The 17,946-nt window shown below is 44.7% G+C and overlaps 2 protein-coding genes across 7 annotated transcripts in view; both read left to right on the top strand.

The window, feature by feature from the left end:
• Positions 1–405: 405 nt before the first annotated feature.
• Positions 406–8,841, top strand: CDK2AP2 (cyclin dependent kinase 2 associated protein 2). The gene is made up of 4 exons (XM_089520671.1): positions 406–1,022; positions 4,732–4,832; positions 4,936–5,068; positions 6,034–8,841. The coding sequence occupies exons 1-4, from the start codon at positions 869–871 to the stop codon at positions 6,099–6,101; spliced, it is 456 nt and encodes a 151-aa protein (XP_089376797.1). The 5' UTR covers positions 406–868; the 3' UTR covers positions 6,102–8,841.
• An 8,390-nt stretch (positions 8,842–17,231) lies between these two features.
• PITPNM1 (phosphatidylinositol transfer protein membrane associated 1) overlaps positions 17,232–17,946 on the top strand; it is a 53,711-nt gene continuing 52,996 nt past the window's right edge. For 5 of the 6 annotated variants that reach the window (XR_016280902.1, XR_016280904.1, XR_016280903.1 and 2 more), the window contains exon 1: positions 17,404–17,471. The gene's annotated coding sequence lies outside the window, so the exon portion shown is untranslated. Of the gene's footprint in view, positions 17,472–17,946 lie in introns of all 6 variants that reach the window. The other variant, XM_089520668.1, reaches the window with a different exon arrangement.

The following is a 17,946-nucleotide window of genomic DNA, read 5'->3' as shown; positions in this document are numbered from 1 at the left end:
GGACAGATGGTTGAAATGGAGGACCTCCAAGGAAAAGGGAAGCTAAGAACACTCATATAGTAAATGTCAATCCGTGCTTCTTAGTCGTTCTCAAAATGGACAACGTTTGCGAATTCCTCCTGGGCAGGAGGCCGGCATGTAGCTAGGCCATGTCCTGGAAAAGAGGACAAGTCTGGTCCCCCTGGCTAGGGAGGTCCCAGGCCTGATCCTCCAAGGCCAGGCTGGGTGGGCCTTGGAGCTGCCTTATACAGTAGAAGGTAGTTAACAACAGCAACGCAAGGAAAGGCTTGGCTGGGGCGACGATTACGACTAGGCCTCAGTCGCCCCCTCCCGTCGCCATGGAAACAAGGCAAGCCGGGTGTAACGCTACGCGGTGACGTCACAGGGGGAGGGCGCGAGGCACGTCGGCGCGGGTCGAAGGCGTAAGCGGCGGCGGCGGCTGTCTGCTCTTGAACGCGAGGCGGAGACGAGTGCGCGCCCGCTCCTCCAGGCTCCGCTGGGCGCCTGCAGAGAAAGAAAGGCAGGAACTGTGAGAGGTGTGACGCACCCACGCACGCGCACGGAACAGCGCTCGCTCGCTCGCCTCTTAGCGAGAGACGAAGCCGGGGCAAAGCGAGGAAACGCGAGGGGAGGGAAAGGAGAAGAGGGAGAGTGAGCGACCGCCGCGGCAGCCAATCAGGAGCTGGAGGAGGAGGAGCCGAGTTCTCAAAAAGGGTATCCTCTCGTCCAATCGGAGGCGCCGAGGCCAGTAAAAAGGCGGTGCCTGTAGAATCGCCTCGTCCAATCGGAGTAGCGGGCGTGGCGCCGGAGCCGGATCCGCTTGCCAATCGCGAGCAGCCGGGCAGAACCAAAGAGCGCGGAGTCGGGGATGTCCTACAAGCCCATCGCGCCCGCCCCCGCCGCCAGCTCCGCAGCCCCTTCCGCAGCCGCCTCTGCCTCTGCCCCCGCCGGCACCACGACCACCACCGCCAGCAGCGGCAGCAGCAGCAGCGCCAGCCCCGCCCCCGGAGGCCCCCCGCTCGGTAAGCCCCGCCCCCGCCCCCCTTCTCTCTCTCCCGGGCTCAAGGTGGGGGACAGGGAGGAGGCCTCTGCCCCGAGGCACCTCAGTCCTCTGGGAGAGGAACAGTCAGTGCTCCGGGAGGAGAAGGGGCTCCAGTCCGGGGAGCTCAGGCTAACACTTCTCTCCCTCAGTTGTTGTTGTTGTTATTATTAAGGGAGCGTTTCGATATTCTTCTTTATAAATGCATCTGAGGAAGTGGGGCCCGAGTCTAGGGAAGCTGCTGCCTCCCCCCCCTCTCTCTCTCTCTCTTTCATTTAGTCCCAGAGGTGCCCCGAGATCCCTTTGGGTTTAAAGATAAAAGTGCAGAAGTGGGTTCCCTGTCACAAAAGGTGTCTTACGTCCAGAAAACGTAGAAGAACAACAGGCCCAGGGGCCCTGCCAGCACAATTAAAGCTGAACGGTTCAGCCATAGAAACACACTGGAGCCTCGGAGGATGGAAATGGCAAACCCCTCTGGAGAAACTTGCAGAGAAAGCCCCGCCAGATCATAAGTCAGGAACGGTTTGAAGGCACGCAACCGCAAACCTGAAGAGTCACCAGTAGATCGTGGTGCTTGGATCCAGTGTCCCAGAAATTTCTTTCACTGCTTCTTTTAGAAACGTGTGCTTTGGTTTTGCATACGACAAGGAAGGAAAAGAAGGACTTTTACCCAGAATACATTGACGTCCAACTCTGTCCTGGTGTGTCTGTGAATCCAAGCACCACGATCTACTGGTAGCTCTTCAGGTTTGTTAGTCTGCTTAAAGGAAGCTCCTGGATCTTGCTTGTGTCAGAAACATGAGTGTGTCTTTTAAGAAATACCAGTCAGCTAATCTAAACAGACCAAGGACCACATTGGCTTTAAAAACCATCTGCTGTGAAAGTTTGAGAGCCTGCCTGCCCCCCACATTCCCATCTCAGTCACTGAACAACACTGATGGCTTAACCAAAGGAGCAGCATGCTCCCGGTCTACCAGGGCTTCCATGGCTGGTTGTCTTAAAGTCAGTTATATTTGTCCCAGCAGAGCAGAGAGGCTCTTTGCATTTGGGAAACCAAGCTGCTGCTGCTACTACTCTGGTTCTTTCAAAGCCTGAGAGGGCAGGAAAATGCCAAGCACTCGTTCTTGGCTTGAAACCAGTCTCTGAATTCAGAACTCAATGGACCCCGTATTTATTAGCCAGTTTAAAAGTAAACACTACATTATTTGCAAAGTAGCTTTGGAAAGCTATTTCTCACGAAACTGCACTAAAGTAACACCTTTATGTGGTTGTGGTTGTGATAGCCATAAATGACTGTGTTGTACAAATAAAAACATGCAGCTAAACGGAGCAGCAAACATAGGTTGGGCTTTACTGTAAGAAAAAGAGTTAGCTAATAATCTTTAATGGCTCAATCTCTGGTTCATCAAAGTAATCCTTTTAATAAAGCAGCTGCTGTTTCCTTTTTCTGGACTTCTCAAATAAAGTAATTGACTTGCTTCCTGTGTCCCAAATTATCTCCAGATGCTTCACAAACTACCTAGTTAGATTGCTGTTATTGGCCTAATAACAACCATTTATTTTCTCAATTAAAGACTCAGTGTGTGTAGCTTTCTATTATTAGAAAATTACCTTCAATTTGAATAGCTTCCCTAGTTCTTACCCTGATTTATTCAGTGATAAGTAGCATGTGCTCATTGTTGATGTTATGTGTCTTCAAGTCACATATGACATATAACGACCCTATGGCGACCCAATCATGGGATTTTCCTGGCAAGATTTTTTCAGAGGTTTCCCATTGCCTTTTCCTGATGCTGAGAGCATGTGACATGCCCAAGCTCACCCAGTGAGGAATAGGACCCTAGTCTCTAGAGTTGTAGTCCAACACTCAAACCACTATGTTGACTCCTTGTACATGTACATTAATTAACTGTATGTGCATCATGTGTGTCCATTGCATCTTTATTTTTTTATTTATGGTATTTACACCCCACTCTTCAGCCCTCAAGGCTCTCAGAGCGGCTTACAAATAGTTTTTCAGACAGTTCCCTACCCTCAGGCTTACAATCTAAAATGACATGACACAAAAAGAGAAAGGAATGGCGGTGGGGAAGGGGATCAGGTCCAGTGGTTCTTCTCTCCCTCTTAGGCCTGGACCATGGCAGATGGCATGGAGGGAGGGTTCTTCTTCTTCAGGCTAGGCCTGATGGAGTTGGACCTGGCTTTGATAACATCAGAGTTGTTAGAATGACATATAACACAAAATATTAAAATGTTGTAGGTTAAAGGTGATGTGAAATGTAAGGTGAAATTGGCAACTGGGAATGGTGGCGAGATTCAGACGGATGAGTGACAGTACCAAATTCTTATTGCGTTATAGATGTGGCTGCTCTTTCCAGCCCTCCCTCTTTGTCTTGAATCGAATAACATTTATCTTTTGTGTTGGCTTTCAGGCTTTCAGGATGTTACGGCAAAACCATAAGCTTCTGTGGTTAAGCCTAAAAGAGGGAAGTGCTGTGTTCATATGATGCTTATGTGTCATGTTAGTTTTTCTGTCATAAAAACCTTGTTGATGTTTTTAAGGGAAACCAATTCAGGTCATACTGTATGAATATAATATTAGAAAAGTGAGAGACAAAATAAAATGCTAGATAGGAGTGAGAGGCAGATTGAGGTGCTCAGGGCTGACAAAGGAAATTGAGCTGTTAAAACACAGATGTGCATGAGCAACTGTTTCATTCCAAGACTGGCAAAAGTGAGTCAGAATACACTTCAAATTCTTGAACTGCATTCAAATCTATCACCAAAACATTTTGTGTGTAGCTCTTTATAACCATGGCCAAGATCCAACAGTGTACTTCACTATCCAGTGCCAGCAGATTCTGGATTCCTCCCCCTGCCCATTCTTCTCAGATGCCAGAGCACCTGTTCCAGAGGCTTTCCCAGCCCCGCAGAGCAGGTTTTTAGGGTGCATAAGTGGTTGTGGGAAGTGAAAGAGCTTCCAAGTCTGGCAGAAGCTGTACAATTTACTGGATGTGTAGCATTGGATTCTGGCCTTTTACTCCTTATAGTATCTACATTTCATTGGCCATGCAACCCACTGGGTGACCTTGGGCAAGTCACATGCTCTCCGCCTCAGGGAAAGGCAGTGGCAAAATCCTTATATAAGGGATGCCATTTCACTATGCCATTGTATTTAATGGCATCCCTTATATAAGGATCAGTTGTGAGTTACTCCATCTTGCCTTGTAGTAGAAATAAATGAGCTGTATCATCAGAAACCACCCCATCATTAATGATTGAGATCCTGTGACAGGCTTCCAAGCAGTGAGCTGTCTTTATTGTAAAACTACCACACCCAGTCCCCTTTCTCCTACTTTAAACTTATAGAACAAGTTGAAACAAAAGAACTCATCTCTTTCCAGTTTTCTGACTTAATGCCAACTGTATTACACAAGTGTTCTGATGGAAAACAGGGTGGTCATTGGAAGATTACTGCCAAGGTTTTTTTGCCATGGAGAATCCAGAAGACATAAATCTAGCACTAAATGAAACACTTAATGTTTCTTAGTCTGTTCTCAGCTATTACTTCACTGGGAATGCAGGGAAAGTATTAACCCTCAAAAGTGTGCTGTGAGTATTGAGATTCAACACTATTGGAGAATCATTAATATTCTTGGCTAAAATCCAATGTTTTTTCATGTTACTTTCAGCCACAAGTGTCCCATCTCCATCTGGATCTCTGCCTGGAACATCGGCCCCCTTTCGACCTCTCTTCAACGATTTTGGCCCCCCATCAATGGGCTACGTGCAGGTGAGTTTCTGCTCGGAGACTAGGGGGGAGGGTATTCTTCCTATCTTATGTGAATAATGTCAAAGAGGAGCCCTTCATTTTTGTTTCAACTTTCATTTTACAGGCTATGAAGCCACCAGGTGCCCAAGGCTCCCAGAGCACGTACACAGACCTGCTTTCTGTCATCGAGGAGATGGGCAAGGAAATCCGACCTACCTATGCAGGCAGCAAGAGTGCTATGGAGCGGCTGAAAAGAGGTAGGAACTTTCCTGACAGATGAATACTTTCTAGTCATGGGATATGGACGCAGAAGCAATAAGCTATCCTTGACTGGAACTAATAGAATATGAGAAGATCTACATGGAACTGCACAAAAATGTGACTTATTCCTCTGAAAGATTCTAGAATTTACAAAATCTGACACTGCATGCTTAATTTTTGTGGAACAGTTCATTGCTGCTTTGTAGCTAATCAGTTTATTCAACTGGTTTAGAAATATGACACCATTAATTCTTCCCATCAATTCCTTTATTTATTGCTTCTGTTGTGCTTTTAATAAAAAGTTGGTTTAAAGTTCTTTTCTTGTTGGGGAGGAAACAGTCAGAAGTGCATCTCTGGTCTTAATGCTAAGACCTGGCCAACTCAGCAGTTTCTTGGGCAGATAGCTGCAACACATTGAAACAGGTAGCACCTGCTGGGTTAGAATCTCTCTATCCAATGGCTATAACTCTTGTTTAGCAATGAAGTATCAACCTGCAAGCAGGTTATCTCCTTGTTCTTTAGTTTTATTCAACTTTCTGGAATGCTGCCAGCAAGCTTGTTTTCAGCTTGTACTACTGACTTACATCAACAGTAAGAGCTGTTTGACAGTGGAACACACTCCCTCAGAGAGTGGTGGAGTCTTCTTCTTTGGAGGTTTTTAAACAGAGGCTGGGTGCTTTGATACTGTGTTACTTCATGGGAAGGAGTGGGACTGGATGGCCCTTGTGGTCTCTTCCAACTCAATGACTTTCTTGCATCCTTAATTTACCCCATAAAAGGCCACTGCACACAACATATTTTCCCTATGTGACTAGCACTTTGTTTGTGTTGGCAAACAAAACTGACCATGGTATGAGAGAGGATGCAGTTTACATTCAGACAAATGGGGAATTGCTGGGTTAGTACTTTTGCACCTGATAGCACCTGAGTATGTTTTAGTCTTATGTTTTTTTCTTCACAGGGATTATACATGCTCGGGCTCTGGTAAGAGAGTGTCTAGCAGAGACAGAGCGTAATGCCCGTACGTAACAGTTGCTTCCTCTTGGCACTGCCCTTGGAGGACCCTGGCACTTTCCTGCCAATCCGCATTTGGAATCTGAAGGCTCTCCCCTGCCCCTTCAAATCTTTCCAACCAATCAGTGTCTCCAGTTCTAGAATGGTGATCACCTTCAAAGACCTTTATAACAATTGGCACCTAAGAATCTGAAGCTTCTCCTGTTGTATCACAGGATTTCCCACCAATTGGCACTCTGGGAATTGATGCAGAAAGAGTTTATTGCATACACCTTTCAATCAACATGTGAGAATAATGGCTGGTAGCAAGTACTATGTCTTTATAAAATATTTGGGTTTTTTCTAAAATAAACAAAAGGAAGGCTTTGGAATTTGGATTATTCACTGTGGTTTTCTATTTTTTTTTCTCATGTGTGCTGATGGATATACTCTCTTCCTCTCTAAGACATTGTTGAGGGTCTGCATTACAAGATATGTTTTCTTAGTAAAGCAGTATGTGGCCTTCCCTACCACTTGTAATGGAAGCCTTAGTCAGCAGATATTGAATCCGCACTGGAAAACTTATGTAATAAAATATTTCTACTCCCAAATAATTTGCCTGTGGCGTTACTACTGTGTCAGGAGTTGGCACTGGCCTTAAAGACTTACTCCTTAATGCTGTTCTGCAAAGAGCTTGAGTAATGGCTGCCCCAAACTGTCTCCTTCCCCTCCCATTTTTGTTTCCATTTGTAGACTTCATTGTTAAGGGGTTATTCTGCTTGCTGTTTCTTGAAACTTTATTAGAGGCCTGAACATATAAAGTTGAATTAGCTTTGTACTCGGTGTAGAAGAGATGATCTTGAAAACATAAAATTTGTTTTAGGTTGCAATTTTGTACCTTCTTACCTGGAAAGAAGTCCCACTGGATTTGACTTCTGAATAAATGTATGCTGATAGTGTCTCACTGGAAAGATACCTTTTACATTCATTTCTTAATCAGCATTGTTGTGTGTTACTATTTCATGCTCATGGAAACTGTTATGGGAAAGGGTGTGATTGTTTGGGCATCTAAACATGGTAAGTCAAGGACAGGGCTCCTAATCCTTTGTTTGCCTTCTAAAAGGAAAGGGGGGGGTAGATGATTAACCTTCCCTTGTTGACTGCTTCCTATTGAAAAATAAACCTCAACCAGTGTAAAATTACAGTGCTGTCTGCAAAAAAATAAAAGAGAAGGCAAGACCTGGGATGAAGGGTTGTAGTAGAGAATATATGAACAGGGAGACATTAAGAGTTTCCATCCTGCCTGCTGGTTCTATTCCACACATGCCTTAGTACTTAGGGGTGGGGGGAGAGAACATGGAATTAAGAAATGTGTGTTTTCTGGTGTGATATAGTTCAGCCCTTAAGCTACTAATTGACAGTGCATTTGCTCTGTACCAGAAGGTGAGATGAAACTGTTAGGTATCCTTGGGAATGCCTAGTCTGTGCCATCTTGGAGAAGAGAAGGGTTGGAGAAATTACTTCAAATCCATTTGCTCTAAAAACATTTCTCTTTTGTTTGTTTTATTTCTCTCTGACTACCTGGAAAACAAGTTTCAAAATGCTTGCTCAGATTCTTAAAGTGTTTACTAAAACTGCTAATTTTACCAATAACTGCCACTCCAAAATATGAGAATAGGCCTGTCAACTACTTTGTAGGCAATCTATATTCATAACTTGGAAGTTAAAATGTACAGAACTAAGGCCTGAGAATTCAGTTGAGTAGAAGGGTTCTGACTTTTGTGTTTGGCACATCCTTCTGCAGGTGCAGCAATAAACGATATTAAAGTCCAGCTTTTGAGTGGCTAGCTACCTGGCAGTGTAAATGATTACTTCTTGCTGCATTTCCTGAATGATACATATTTGGGGGTCTGGGCAAGGTGTAATTATTTCATGACCTTAAAAGCTATTTGGAAAGAACTTTAGCATGCTTAATAGCGTCACAGACATGCTTTTTACTTATTTAATTGTATCCCACCTTTCTAGTCTAGTCTAGTCTTATTTAATTTGTATCCCACCTTTCTAGTCTTGAACACAAGGCAGCTTACATCATGCTAATATTTATACAACACAATAAATTCTAAAAGGTAAAATTATACACTAATTGCAATATCATAAGACTGTTCAGATATTGTTCATCTTGATAAAATACATTAAAAGTCTAGCATGTTCATTCAGTCCAAGTTAGTTATTAAGAGTATGCCTGAATAAAAAAGTGTTTGCCTGCCACCAGGACAACAAGGAGGGACCAAACCTAAACTTCTCAGGAAAGGTATTCCATAGTCTACGATTAGCCACCGAGAAAGCCCTCTCCTTCATATTCTCTTACACTGAGAGTTAAATTGTGTTATTTCTTTGGTTTATATCCCATCTTCCCCCTATAAAACAATGCAGCATAATACATCTATACATAATAGATTTGGGATTGGGGGTATCTGTGCTATTGTATGGTTGAAGCATGTACACACCTAATTTGCTAAGCATTCTGATTTAGTAGAAAAGCACCATATGGGAGATATTTGGCTGTAAATTTGTATTTTTTTACTAATTATATAATATTAAAAAGCTCTGTAACCACATCCCTGACTCATTAAAAAAGATGCTAATGCTCAGCAAAGTGAAAGACAGTAGGAAAGGAAGAAAAGTGGATAACAGGTGGATATACTCAATCTAGGAAACCAAGGCTCTGAGTTTTTTGTGGGTTTTTCGGGCTATGTGGCCATGTTCTAGAAGAGTTTCTTTCTGACATTTCGCCAGCATCTGTGGCTGGCATCTTCAGAGAATGTTTTGCCTGGAAAAAACCCAGGCAAAGCATTCTCTGAAGATGCCAGCCACAGATGCTGGCGAAACGTCAGAAAGAAACTCTACTAGAACACGGCCACATCGCCCGAAAAACCCATAAAAAACTATGGATGCCAGCCATGAAAGCCTTTGACTTTACAAGGCTCTGAGTTTTCAACACCTGAACAAGGTTGTTAATAAAAAGGTGTACTGGAGGTCTCTTATTTATAGTCGCCATAAGTTTGAAGCTGAAGACAAATAACAAAGAAGATGTGTCTAAAATAAACTACAGCAAGGCCCTTGTTACCTGCTGTGGGGTTTGATTTCAGGAACGCCCCCTATAGTTACCAAAAATCTATGGATGCTCAAATGCCATTATATAAAACATCATAGTAAAAACGGCAAAATCAAGGTTTGCTTCGGGAGGTTATTTTGGGAGGTTTTTTTTTATATATATTTTCAAGCCATGGATGGTTGAATCTGTGGATGCAGAATTCGTGGATATGGAGAGTCGACTACTTTCTATTAATAGGGCAATGATTTTAAGGTCAAAAGTTGTAGAGTCATCTAAAGTCATCATGTCCACCCTCAAACCTACATGTAGCTTCTGAGTCTGAAATATGATGTGATTTAATTTGTTGAATGTATACATCTCTTGTAGTAAAGAATCATATTAAATCTTTTTTAGGGTCTAAATGCAACAAATGTTCATTTTGTTTATGTTTAGTTGGGGATACGGTCAGAGATGGATATTCAAGACAAGCAATCCTAAATTTAACTATTTTTATACAAATATGATCTAGAGATTTCAGAATGTGAGAGGGGGAAATGCACATGGATTTTACATTTTGGTGTATCTTAACATAGGAAGCTATGTCTTCAATGAACATTTATCTGAGATTAAGCCTTGCTGAACTCAGTTGGGTTTTCTCCTAGGTAAAGGTGCAAAAGGGCAGCCTTGTGCTGCTTTCTGTGTTAAGTATACAAAGTGACACCCAGCTAGCATTTTGTCATATAGGCACTTGTGTGAATACCTTTACATCTGGGTTGTAAACCATTTGAAAAATGAATGCTTTGTTAAGTATGCTTGAACAAATATATAGAAACATTAAGGTGAAATTAGTAACTAGTACACACAGTGGTAAAGAATGAAATGAACTGCAAAACTTAATAGCCAGAAAACATGTTGACCATACAGCAAAGTATAATAACATCCAAAAATACATAAACCAGAGATGTCTTTATTAGGCCAATCAGAATAGACAAGATATATGTTGCAAGCTTTTGAAACTCCACTGGCTTCTTCATCAGGAAAAGGTAATAAAAATCATACAGGAGAAAGAAAAAATAAGATATTATTGGAGTCACAGGACTACATAAAACAGCCAAATTCGCAGGATGTTGTTCTCAGTTCAGAAAGTACATGAATCTCAAAAGAAGTCTCTCTTTGTGTTGTTGTGTGCCTACAAGTCATTTCCGACTTGTGGCTACTCTAAAGCAGCCCTATCATGGGTGAGTCATAGGAGTTATCAAATGGGAGGAATTTCTCTTAAATTTGAATGAAAAGAAAGTGGGGCCAAAACACATTCACTTGAAATCACTAGTTTCACGCAATTACGTGAATATGCATTACATTTAAACTGGCTCCCCATTGCCTGAAAATAGCATGCCATTGCCCGAATTTGTGTGTGGCAGTCTATCACGCAATAGTGTGAAACCACATGATTGCGTTCGGACTGACTTCCCATTGCCCAAATTTGTGTGTAGTGGGTTATCATACAATAACGTTAAACCCCATGATTGCGTTCAGATTGTCATCGGATTATATTTTCAATTCCCCTTGTCTGATAAACTCCATAGTCTAGCACTCAAACCACTATGCTACACTGGCCCTCTTTTTGTGTTGCTAATGGAGTTTAAATTTTGTTTCCTGGGCTTTACAACTCAGCTGTCTCACAGAAAGCACATTGCCAGGACAAGTGGACTTCCTATATGAATATTCCTCCATATCATCTTAACTGAGAACAACAATATCTTAACAAAATGCTGTGACTCTAGCATTGTTAGATTTTTCTTTCTTTCTGCTTTATGATTTTTAACATCTTTGCTTGATGAGGAAGCTTGAGCTTCAAAAACTTGCAACATGTATTTTGTGCATTTTGGTTGGCCTAAAAACATATAGCTGTTTTGTGGATTTTTGGATGTTAATTCTACTTTGCAAAATTAACGTGTACCAACAAGACCATGGTGGAAGTGCAAAACATCCCAGGCTGCAACAAGGTAAATTCAGAAGAATCAGAAGTATGGTAAATAAACCATACTTTAAAAACAACAACCTTCTTTTCAAATGTTATAGTTCAAGAGTGGGCAACCTGTAGCCTCTCAAAAAGTGCTCTGCAAAATATGTGTCAACACTGAAGTGTTTCCTGGCAGCTAACCTGGCAAGGAGAGAGCAAAGAGGGTGGCCCTGCCTGCTGCTGGCTTCATTCCAGCACAGTGCTGGCATGTGCCCCTGAGACAACACAGCCCTGGATAGGATAGAAAAAAATGTTCCACATCCCTGTTATAGTTGCCCTTGCTCACAACTTTTGATACCTGGAGAGTGCCTTGCTCTGTGACCTTAGAACAGAAGTCAGGTTCACATTTACTTTGGAATAAAACCTCAAATCCAGGGACCACAGAATCCAGAAAGGCTGCTCTGACTAGTCATCTGGGAGTAAATTCAATATTATCACATGAACTGCTCATTACCAGTGTCACATGAGTACTGTTACCACAGTAAGGGCATTGGGAGAAATTAAATCATTCTTTTTCTTTAGTCCCCAGCAAGAGGAATATGCAAAAGAGTGCTGTGTGTGTGTTTTAAAATTTTTTAAAAAATAGTGGAGTTCGGAATGAAAAACATGACTGTACATGTTTTCCACTATGCTCTTGTCTCTTATCCAATAATGAATGCTGGAGTCACATAGGCATAGGCGGTGTTGGAACTTTCCCCAAATTAGCTTCCTCAGGGCCAGGGATGGGCATATTGCTGGTCTGCAATATAAAGAATTATTGACCACTTGCCGTGCTGCTTAGGGTGGCTGGAAGTTACTGTCCAACACCATTAGGAAGACCACTTTCTCTTTCCTTGCTCTAGATACTTGGACCACATTTTCCACCATCAGGGCAAGATGTCTGGATTTCGTCCTCCTTTTCTGGGCCATGTCCTCCATTTCATCTTTCTGTCCAGGAGGAATTCCAAAATGTCTTCCATTTGGAGCATGACTAAGAAGCAAGGGTTCATATTTCTATGGGTGTTTTTAGCTTTTTATTTGGTCATGTCCTCCATTTTGGCTGCAATGTCCTCTATATTGTGGTGACTGGAGGTTACAGTCCAACATTAGGCACTATTACTTCCCTTGATCTACTACACTTACATTGATACAGCCAAGAATCACATTGGCCTTTTTAGCTGCAGCATCACACTGTTGACTCATGCTCAAAGGACTCCTAGATCCCTTTTACATGTAGTCTTGTTAAGCCAAGTGTCCCCCATCCTATACCTATGCATTTAATTTTTTCTACCTAAGTGCAGTACCTTACATTTCTTCCTGCTGAAGTTCAAAGTGCTATATAAATAAAGCATAATAATAATAATAATAATAATAATAATAATATTTTTAGCTTTGGCCCAGCTTTCTAATCTATTAAAGTCATTTTGAATTTTGATCCTGTCCTCTGGGGTATTAGCTACTCCTCCTAATTTGGTGTCATCTGCAAATTCGATAAGCTTGCCTTCTGAACTCTTCCAAACCTGCAACCTGTCCTCTTGATCCTATTCCTACTCGTCTTCTAATCTCTATAGCTCCCTCCTTTCTGCCCTCGCTTCTCCATATCTTCAATCTCTCTCTCTCTACAGGCTCCTTCCCGTCGGACTTCAAACATGCTCTCATTTCCCCAATTCTGAAAAAACCTTCTCTTGACCCCTCCTCTTTGTCTGGCTATTGCCCGATTTCTCTTCTCCCCTTTCTTTCTAAGGTTTTGGAACGGGTTGTTTATTCGCGCTGTCTTGAGTTTCTTGAAACCAACTCCATCCTTGATCCCTTTCAGTCTGGTTTCCGCCCAAGGCATTCCACAGAGACAGCTCTCACTAAGATCTCGAATGACCTTTTACAGGCCAAGGCTAATGGCCTTTACTCTGTTCTCATCCTTCTCGATTTGTCTGCAGCCTTTGACACCATTGATCACTGTCTTCTAGTTGATATACTCTCTGACCTTGGGTTCTCAGACTCTGTTCTTGACTGGTTTAGATCTTACTTGTCTGGCAGATCTTTTGCAGTAGTTGCAGGTGGTCAGACTTCTTCTCCTGTTCCCTTATCTGTTGGAGTTCCCCAGGGCTCTGTTCTGGGTCCCCTTCTGTTTTCTCTCTACACATTGTCCTTAGGAAAACTCATCAGCTCTTTTGGTTTTTCCTACCATCTGTATGCCGATGACACCCAGCTGTATCTTTCTGCCCCTGACCTTTCTCCAAGGCTTGAACAGCAAGTCTCGTCTTGCCTTACAGCTGTCTCGCAGTGCATGCGCCATCGGCGTTTGAAGCTCAACATGTCCAAGACGGAGCTTCTTGTCTTTCCTCCTAAGCCCACCCTTCAACACTCCTTTTCTGTCTCTGTGGACAACATTTCTATTCAACCAGTCCAGCAAGCCCGCAGTCTTGGTTTTATCTTTGACTCTTCTCTGTCGTGTATCCCTCAGATCCAGACCACAGCCAAGGCTTGTAGATTCTTTTTGTACAATACTGCCAAAATCCGACCATATCTCTCCGCCTCTACTGCCAAGATCCTGGTCCATGCCCTAGTGATCTCACGACTTGATTACTGTAACGTCCTCCTGGCTGGGCTTCCTCTTTCTCACCTCCGTCCTTTAATCTCTGTCCAGTATTCAGCTGCACGCATTATCACATCCGCCCACCGCTCTGACCACATCTCTCCTGTGTTGGCATCCCTTCACTGGCTCCCCCTCTCTTTCTGCATTCAGTATAAGCTCCTTCTGTCGACATTTAAAGCCCTCCATGGACTGGCCCCTCCTTACTTATCAGACCTTCTTTCTCCTCACCTTCCCACCAGGGCCCTCCGTTCTGGTAGTCAAGGGTTCCTGTCCCAGCACAGGATTTCCTCTGCCCCATCCCAGATTCGCCCCCTTTCACTTGCTGCCCCTCACTCCTGGAACCTTCTTCCCCCACAAGCAAGAGCCATCACTTCTTTAACTAGCTTCAAAACGGAGTTGAAAACCATCCTGTTCAGAGAAGCCTTCCCAGGCATTGCATAATTGTCGCTTACTATCTGATGTTCTTTTGTTGCCTGTTTATCGAACCATTTCCTGTATTGCTATGTATTGTATATGTATTATCCTACTTGAGAGTATGTATTTTCCCTGGATGAAGATTAACCTTCCATTTTGAAGCCAAGCCCTCCCTCCAGTCCATCTGCCTTGGTCCAGGCCTCGGAGGTAGAGAGGAACTGCTGGACCTCTTACCCTTTCCCTCCACCACTCCCTTCTCCTTCTGTGTCATGTCTTTTTAGATTGTAAGCCCGAGGGCAGGGAACCGTCTAACTAAAAAGATTGCATGTACAGCGCTGTGTAAATTTACAGCGCTTCATAAATAAAGGTTAATAATAATAATAATAATATTCTTTCATCCAAGTTGTTGATAAAGATGTAGAATAGCACTGGGCCAAGGACAGAGCCCTGTGGCACCCCACTAGTCACTTCTCTCCAGGATGAAGAGGAGCCTTCCCTCCAAGATGAAGGATGGCAGGACTTCAAGTTGAGCCCATCTAGAAGGCGGAGGTTGGGAAAATGGTGGTGGAAGTTTGCTTTAACCTACCATTTGAGGGGGGTTTAAAAATCCCAAAGCTTTATATACACAAGTGGGATAGCTTTGTTTCTTTCCAGAAGGGCCATTTGGTGCAGCCAGTGGGACCAGGATGCTGTGCTGCTAAGCAGGCCATGAAAGAGGAGCAATGAAAGAGGTGCTGAAGCAGCCAGGAATGATCATCCTCATCTGCAAAAGCCATGCTTTTGCTCCATCTGCCATCTAGTGCCCAAGGATTCCCCTCATGTTTGTATTTTGTTTAAATGCATTTTAAAAAACAACGTCGTAGGGAAAGAGCTGACGCAGACATTTGTTCTCGAGGGTTCCTTCGCTTGAGGCTCCCTTTGGAGTCTGCTGACGTCACGGGCACCTGACGTCACTGACGTTTCCCGGGCAATGGATTGTGATGTCACAAAAGGAGGAGGAGGAGGAGGAGGAGGGGGGCGAGCCAAAGGAGCTCAGCCTTGCAAGCTGCGGCTCTCGTAGTTCCTATGGAAACCTAATCCTGATCTCAAAAAGCAGAGCAAGGTGCTGGGAGCAAATATGGGAGCAATGGCGAATCCGCACCGGGAGGAAAAGGCGCCCCTTGCCCTCCTCCTTCCCAGCTACAGACGGATGCACAGTGAAATCCCAGGATCCCCTTGAATTCTCTCCTGCCCAAAGCGAATCCTCCTCTGCCTTTTGGGGGGGAGATGGGAGGAAGGCGAATAGTCAGGGCCACCAGTTGTGCCCTCGCCACTGCAAAGGAAGACAAGGCACCACAAAATGGAGGACCTTCCAGGGACAGGGAGGACAGGACCACACACAAACGCTCAAAACGCTAATGTAAATACAGTGGATCTTTAGTGTCTGCTGGGCTTTGGATCCAGGACACCAAAATCTGTGGATGGCAGAGTAAAATGGTGACCCTCCTATTAAATGAAGGGCACTCAAGATTAAAAGTTAGAAACATCAACAACATAAATCTAAACGCATGCTTCTTCGTCTTGCTCCAAATGGAGGGCCATTGGGAAATTCCTCCTGGACAGAGGGACGAAAATGGGGGGCACTGGAGATTAAAAGCTAGAAACACTCCTAACATAAATGTCAACCTGTGCTTCTTACTTCTGCTCCAAATGGAGGACCCTTTATTAAATGGTAAAATCAAGGTTTGCTAGTATATATATAGGATGTTTCCAACCTGTGGATACTAGAATCCGTGGGTAAAGAATCCGTGACTATATACAGTACATTCATTTCATACGATTTATTCACAGCTGTATTACATATACAGGGTGGCCAAAGGCACTGCAAAATGTAGGGCATCCATCCAAGAAATATGTAGGCCAGTGTAAAATGAAAGCTCCAAACACCTCTCGAAATGTACAACTGGGCTTCTTACTCAGGCTGCAAATGGAGGACCTTCCAGGAAAAAGAAAATGTAGGATGCACCTAAATAAAAAGCTTTGAAACAGTTCGGATCAATGTAAATCCATGCTGCTTGGATGCCCTGCTGCAAATGGAAGACCATTTGGGAATGAATGCCTCCTCCATTTGGGAGTTGTTAGCCCTGCTCCAAATGGAGGACATTATTCTATTCTATTCTATTCTATTTATTTATTGGGACGTACTAAAACAAATGACAGTGCGCAGAGAGACCTTGTAGCACCTTTGAGACTAAATTGGGGGGGGGGGGAGAAATGGGCAACAGGAGCTTTTGTAGACTCCAGTCTACTTCCTCAGATGCATTCGGAATGCATCCTCAGATGCTTGAGGAAGTAGACTGAAGTCTACAAAAGCCCATGCTGCCCATTTCTTTCTTTCAGTGAATCTCAAAGGTGCTACAAGATTTCTCTACATACAGTACTGGTTCTACAGACTAACACAGCTATATCTTTGAATTCTAAAACAAATGACAGTACTTGCCCATAGAGAAACCACACTTGCCCATATGGAATCTTCGGGGAATACTTGTTCATAGAGAACCATTGTGGAATACTTGCCCATAGGGAATCATTGAGGAATAGTGGCCCATAGGGAATCATTGGGGAACACTTGCCCAATGATTCCCCAATGAAAACCCAATGGGTCTCTATGGACAAGTATAGTTTCTCTATGGGCAAGTATACCCCTATGGACCAGTATTCTCCAATGATGCCCTATGGGCAAGTATGGTTTCCCTATGGGCAAGTGCTGTCCTTTGTCTTTGTACGTCCTTTGAGTGATGGGTTGATTTGGGGAGCCTGAGCTGTAGGCCCTGGGCAAAGGGCAGGCGGTGGGGCCCGGGGCGCTCCTTCCTTCCTTCCTTCCTTCCTTCCTTCCTTCCTTCCTTCCTTCCCTCTCTCTCTTGTGGCGGGGCTTGGGCTCTCCTTCTTCTTCTCCGTGACGCGATCCCTCCCTCCCTCCCTCCCTCCCTCCCTCCCTTGACCGGAGGAGGCCCCTCCAGGGCCAGCCTGACCCCCAGACCATGCCCCTGCCGCCGCTTCCTCCTGCTCCTCCTCCAGCGCTGGACCATCCGGGGGAGCCCCTCCGGCCCCCGCAGCCCCGGACAGCAGCAGCCCCAGGCAGCAGCCCAGGAGCAGGAGCAGGAGCAGGAGGAGGAGGAGGAGGAGGAGGAGGGCGCTGGGGGAGGAGGAGGAGCGCCTAGCCAGGCCGGGCAGCCCTCCTCTGGCCCCCGCCGAGCCTGCCTTCCTCCGCGATCAGCATACCGCCGCTCCCACCGACGGCATCCCTGCCAGCCAGCCATCCAGGTCTCTGGGCCCCAGGAGGGAGGGAGGGGGCATGGGGAGGAGGGCGGGGGGCAAGAAGGGGACAGCCACCCCCCCACCGCCGCCTCCTCCTCCTGCTGCTGCTGCTTCTTGCCCAGCAGGGCATGCCCTCGCACCCCATCCCAGTGCCCCCTCCTTCTGCCCACAAGGGCCCTCCCTGAGGAGCAGAAGGAAGAAGCACGCATACAGTATTCCCATTGAGATGCCAGCCTTCTTCTGCCCAGGAGGAAGCCCATAACCTCCTCCATTGGGAGCAGGACGAAGAAGCATGCCTTGAGATGTAGATGTTATGAACCTTTCTAGATTTCCCTCTTCTCCAGGGTCCTCCATCCCCACCTTCTTCTGCCCAGGAGGACCTCGCTCTGGCAGCAGAAGGAAGACGCGGGCATTCAGCTTTAGAGCTTAGGAGTGTTTCCAGATTTTAGTCTTCAGTGTCTTCCGTGTCATCTTTCTGCCC

This window comes from Sceloporus occidentalis, unplaced genomic scaffold (assembly GCF_023333645.1).
Source record: "Sceloporus occidentalis isolate IW3139 unplaced genomic scaffold, rSceOcc1.0.p SCAF_4, whole genome shotgun sequence".
NCBI classification, from domain to species: domain Eukaryota; kingdom Metazoa; phylum Chordata; class Lepidosauria; order Squamata; family Phrynosomatidae; genus Sceloporus; species Sceloporus occidentalis.
The sequence above is the reverse complement of the archived record's forward strand: the minus strand, read 5'-3'. Positions and strand labels throughout refer to the sequence as shown.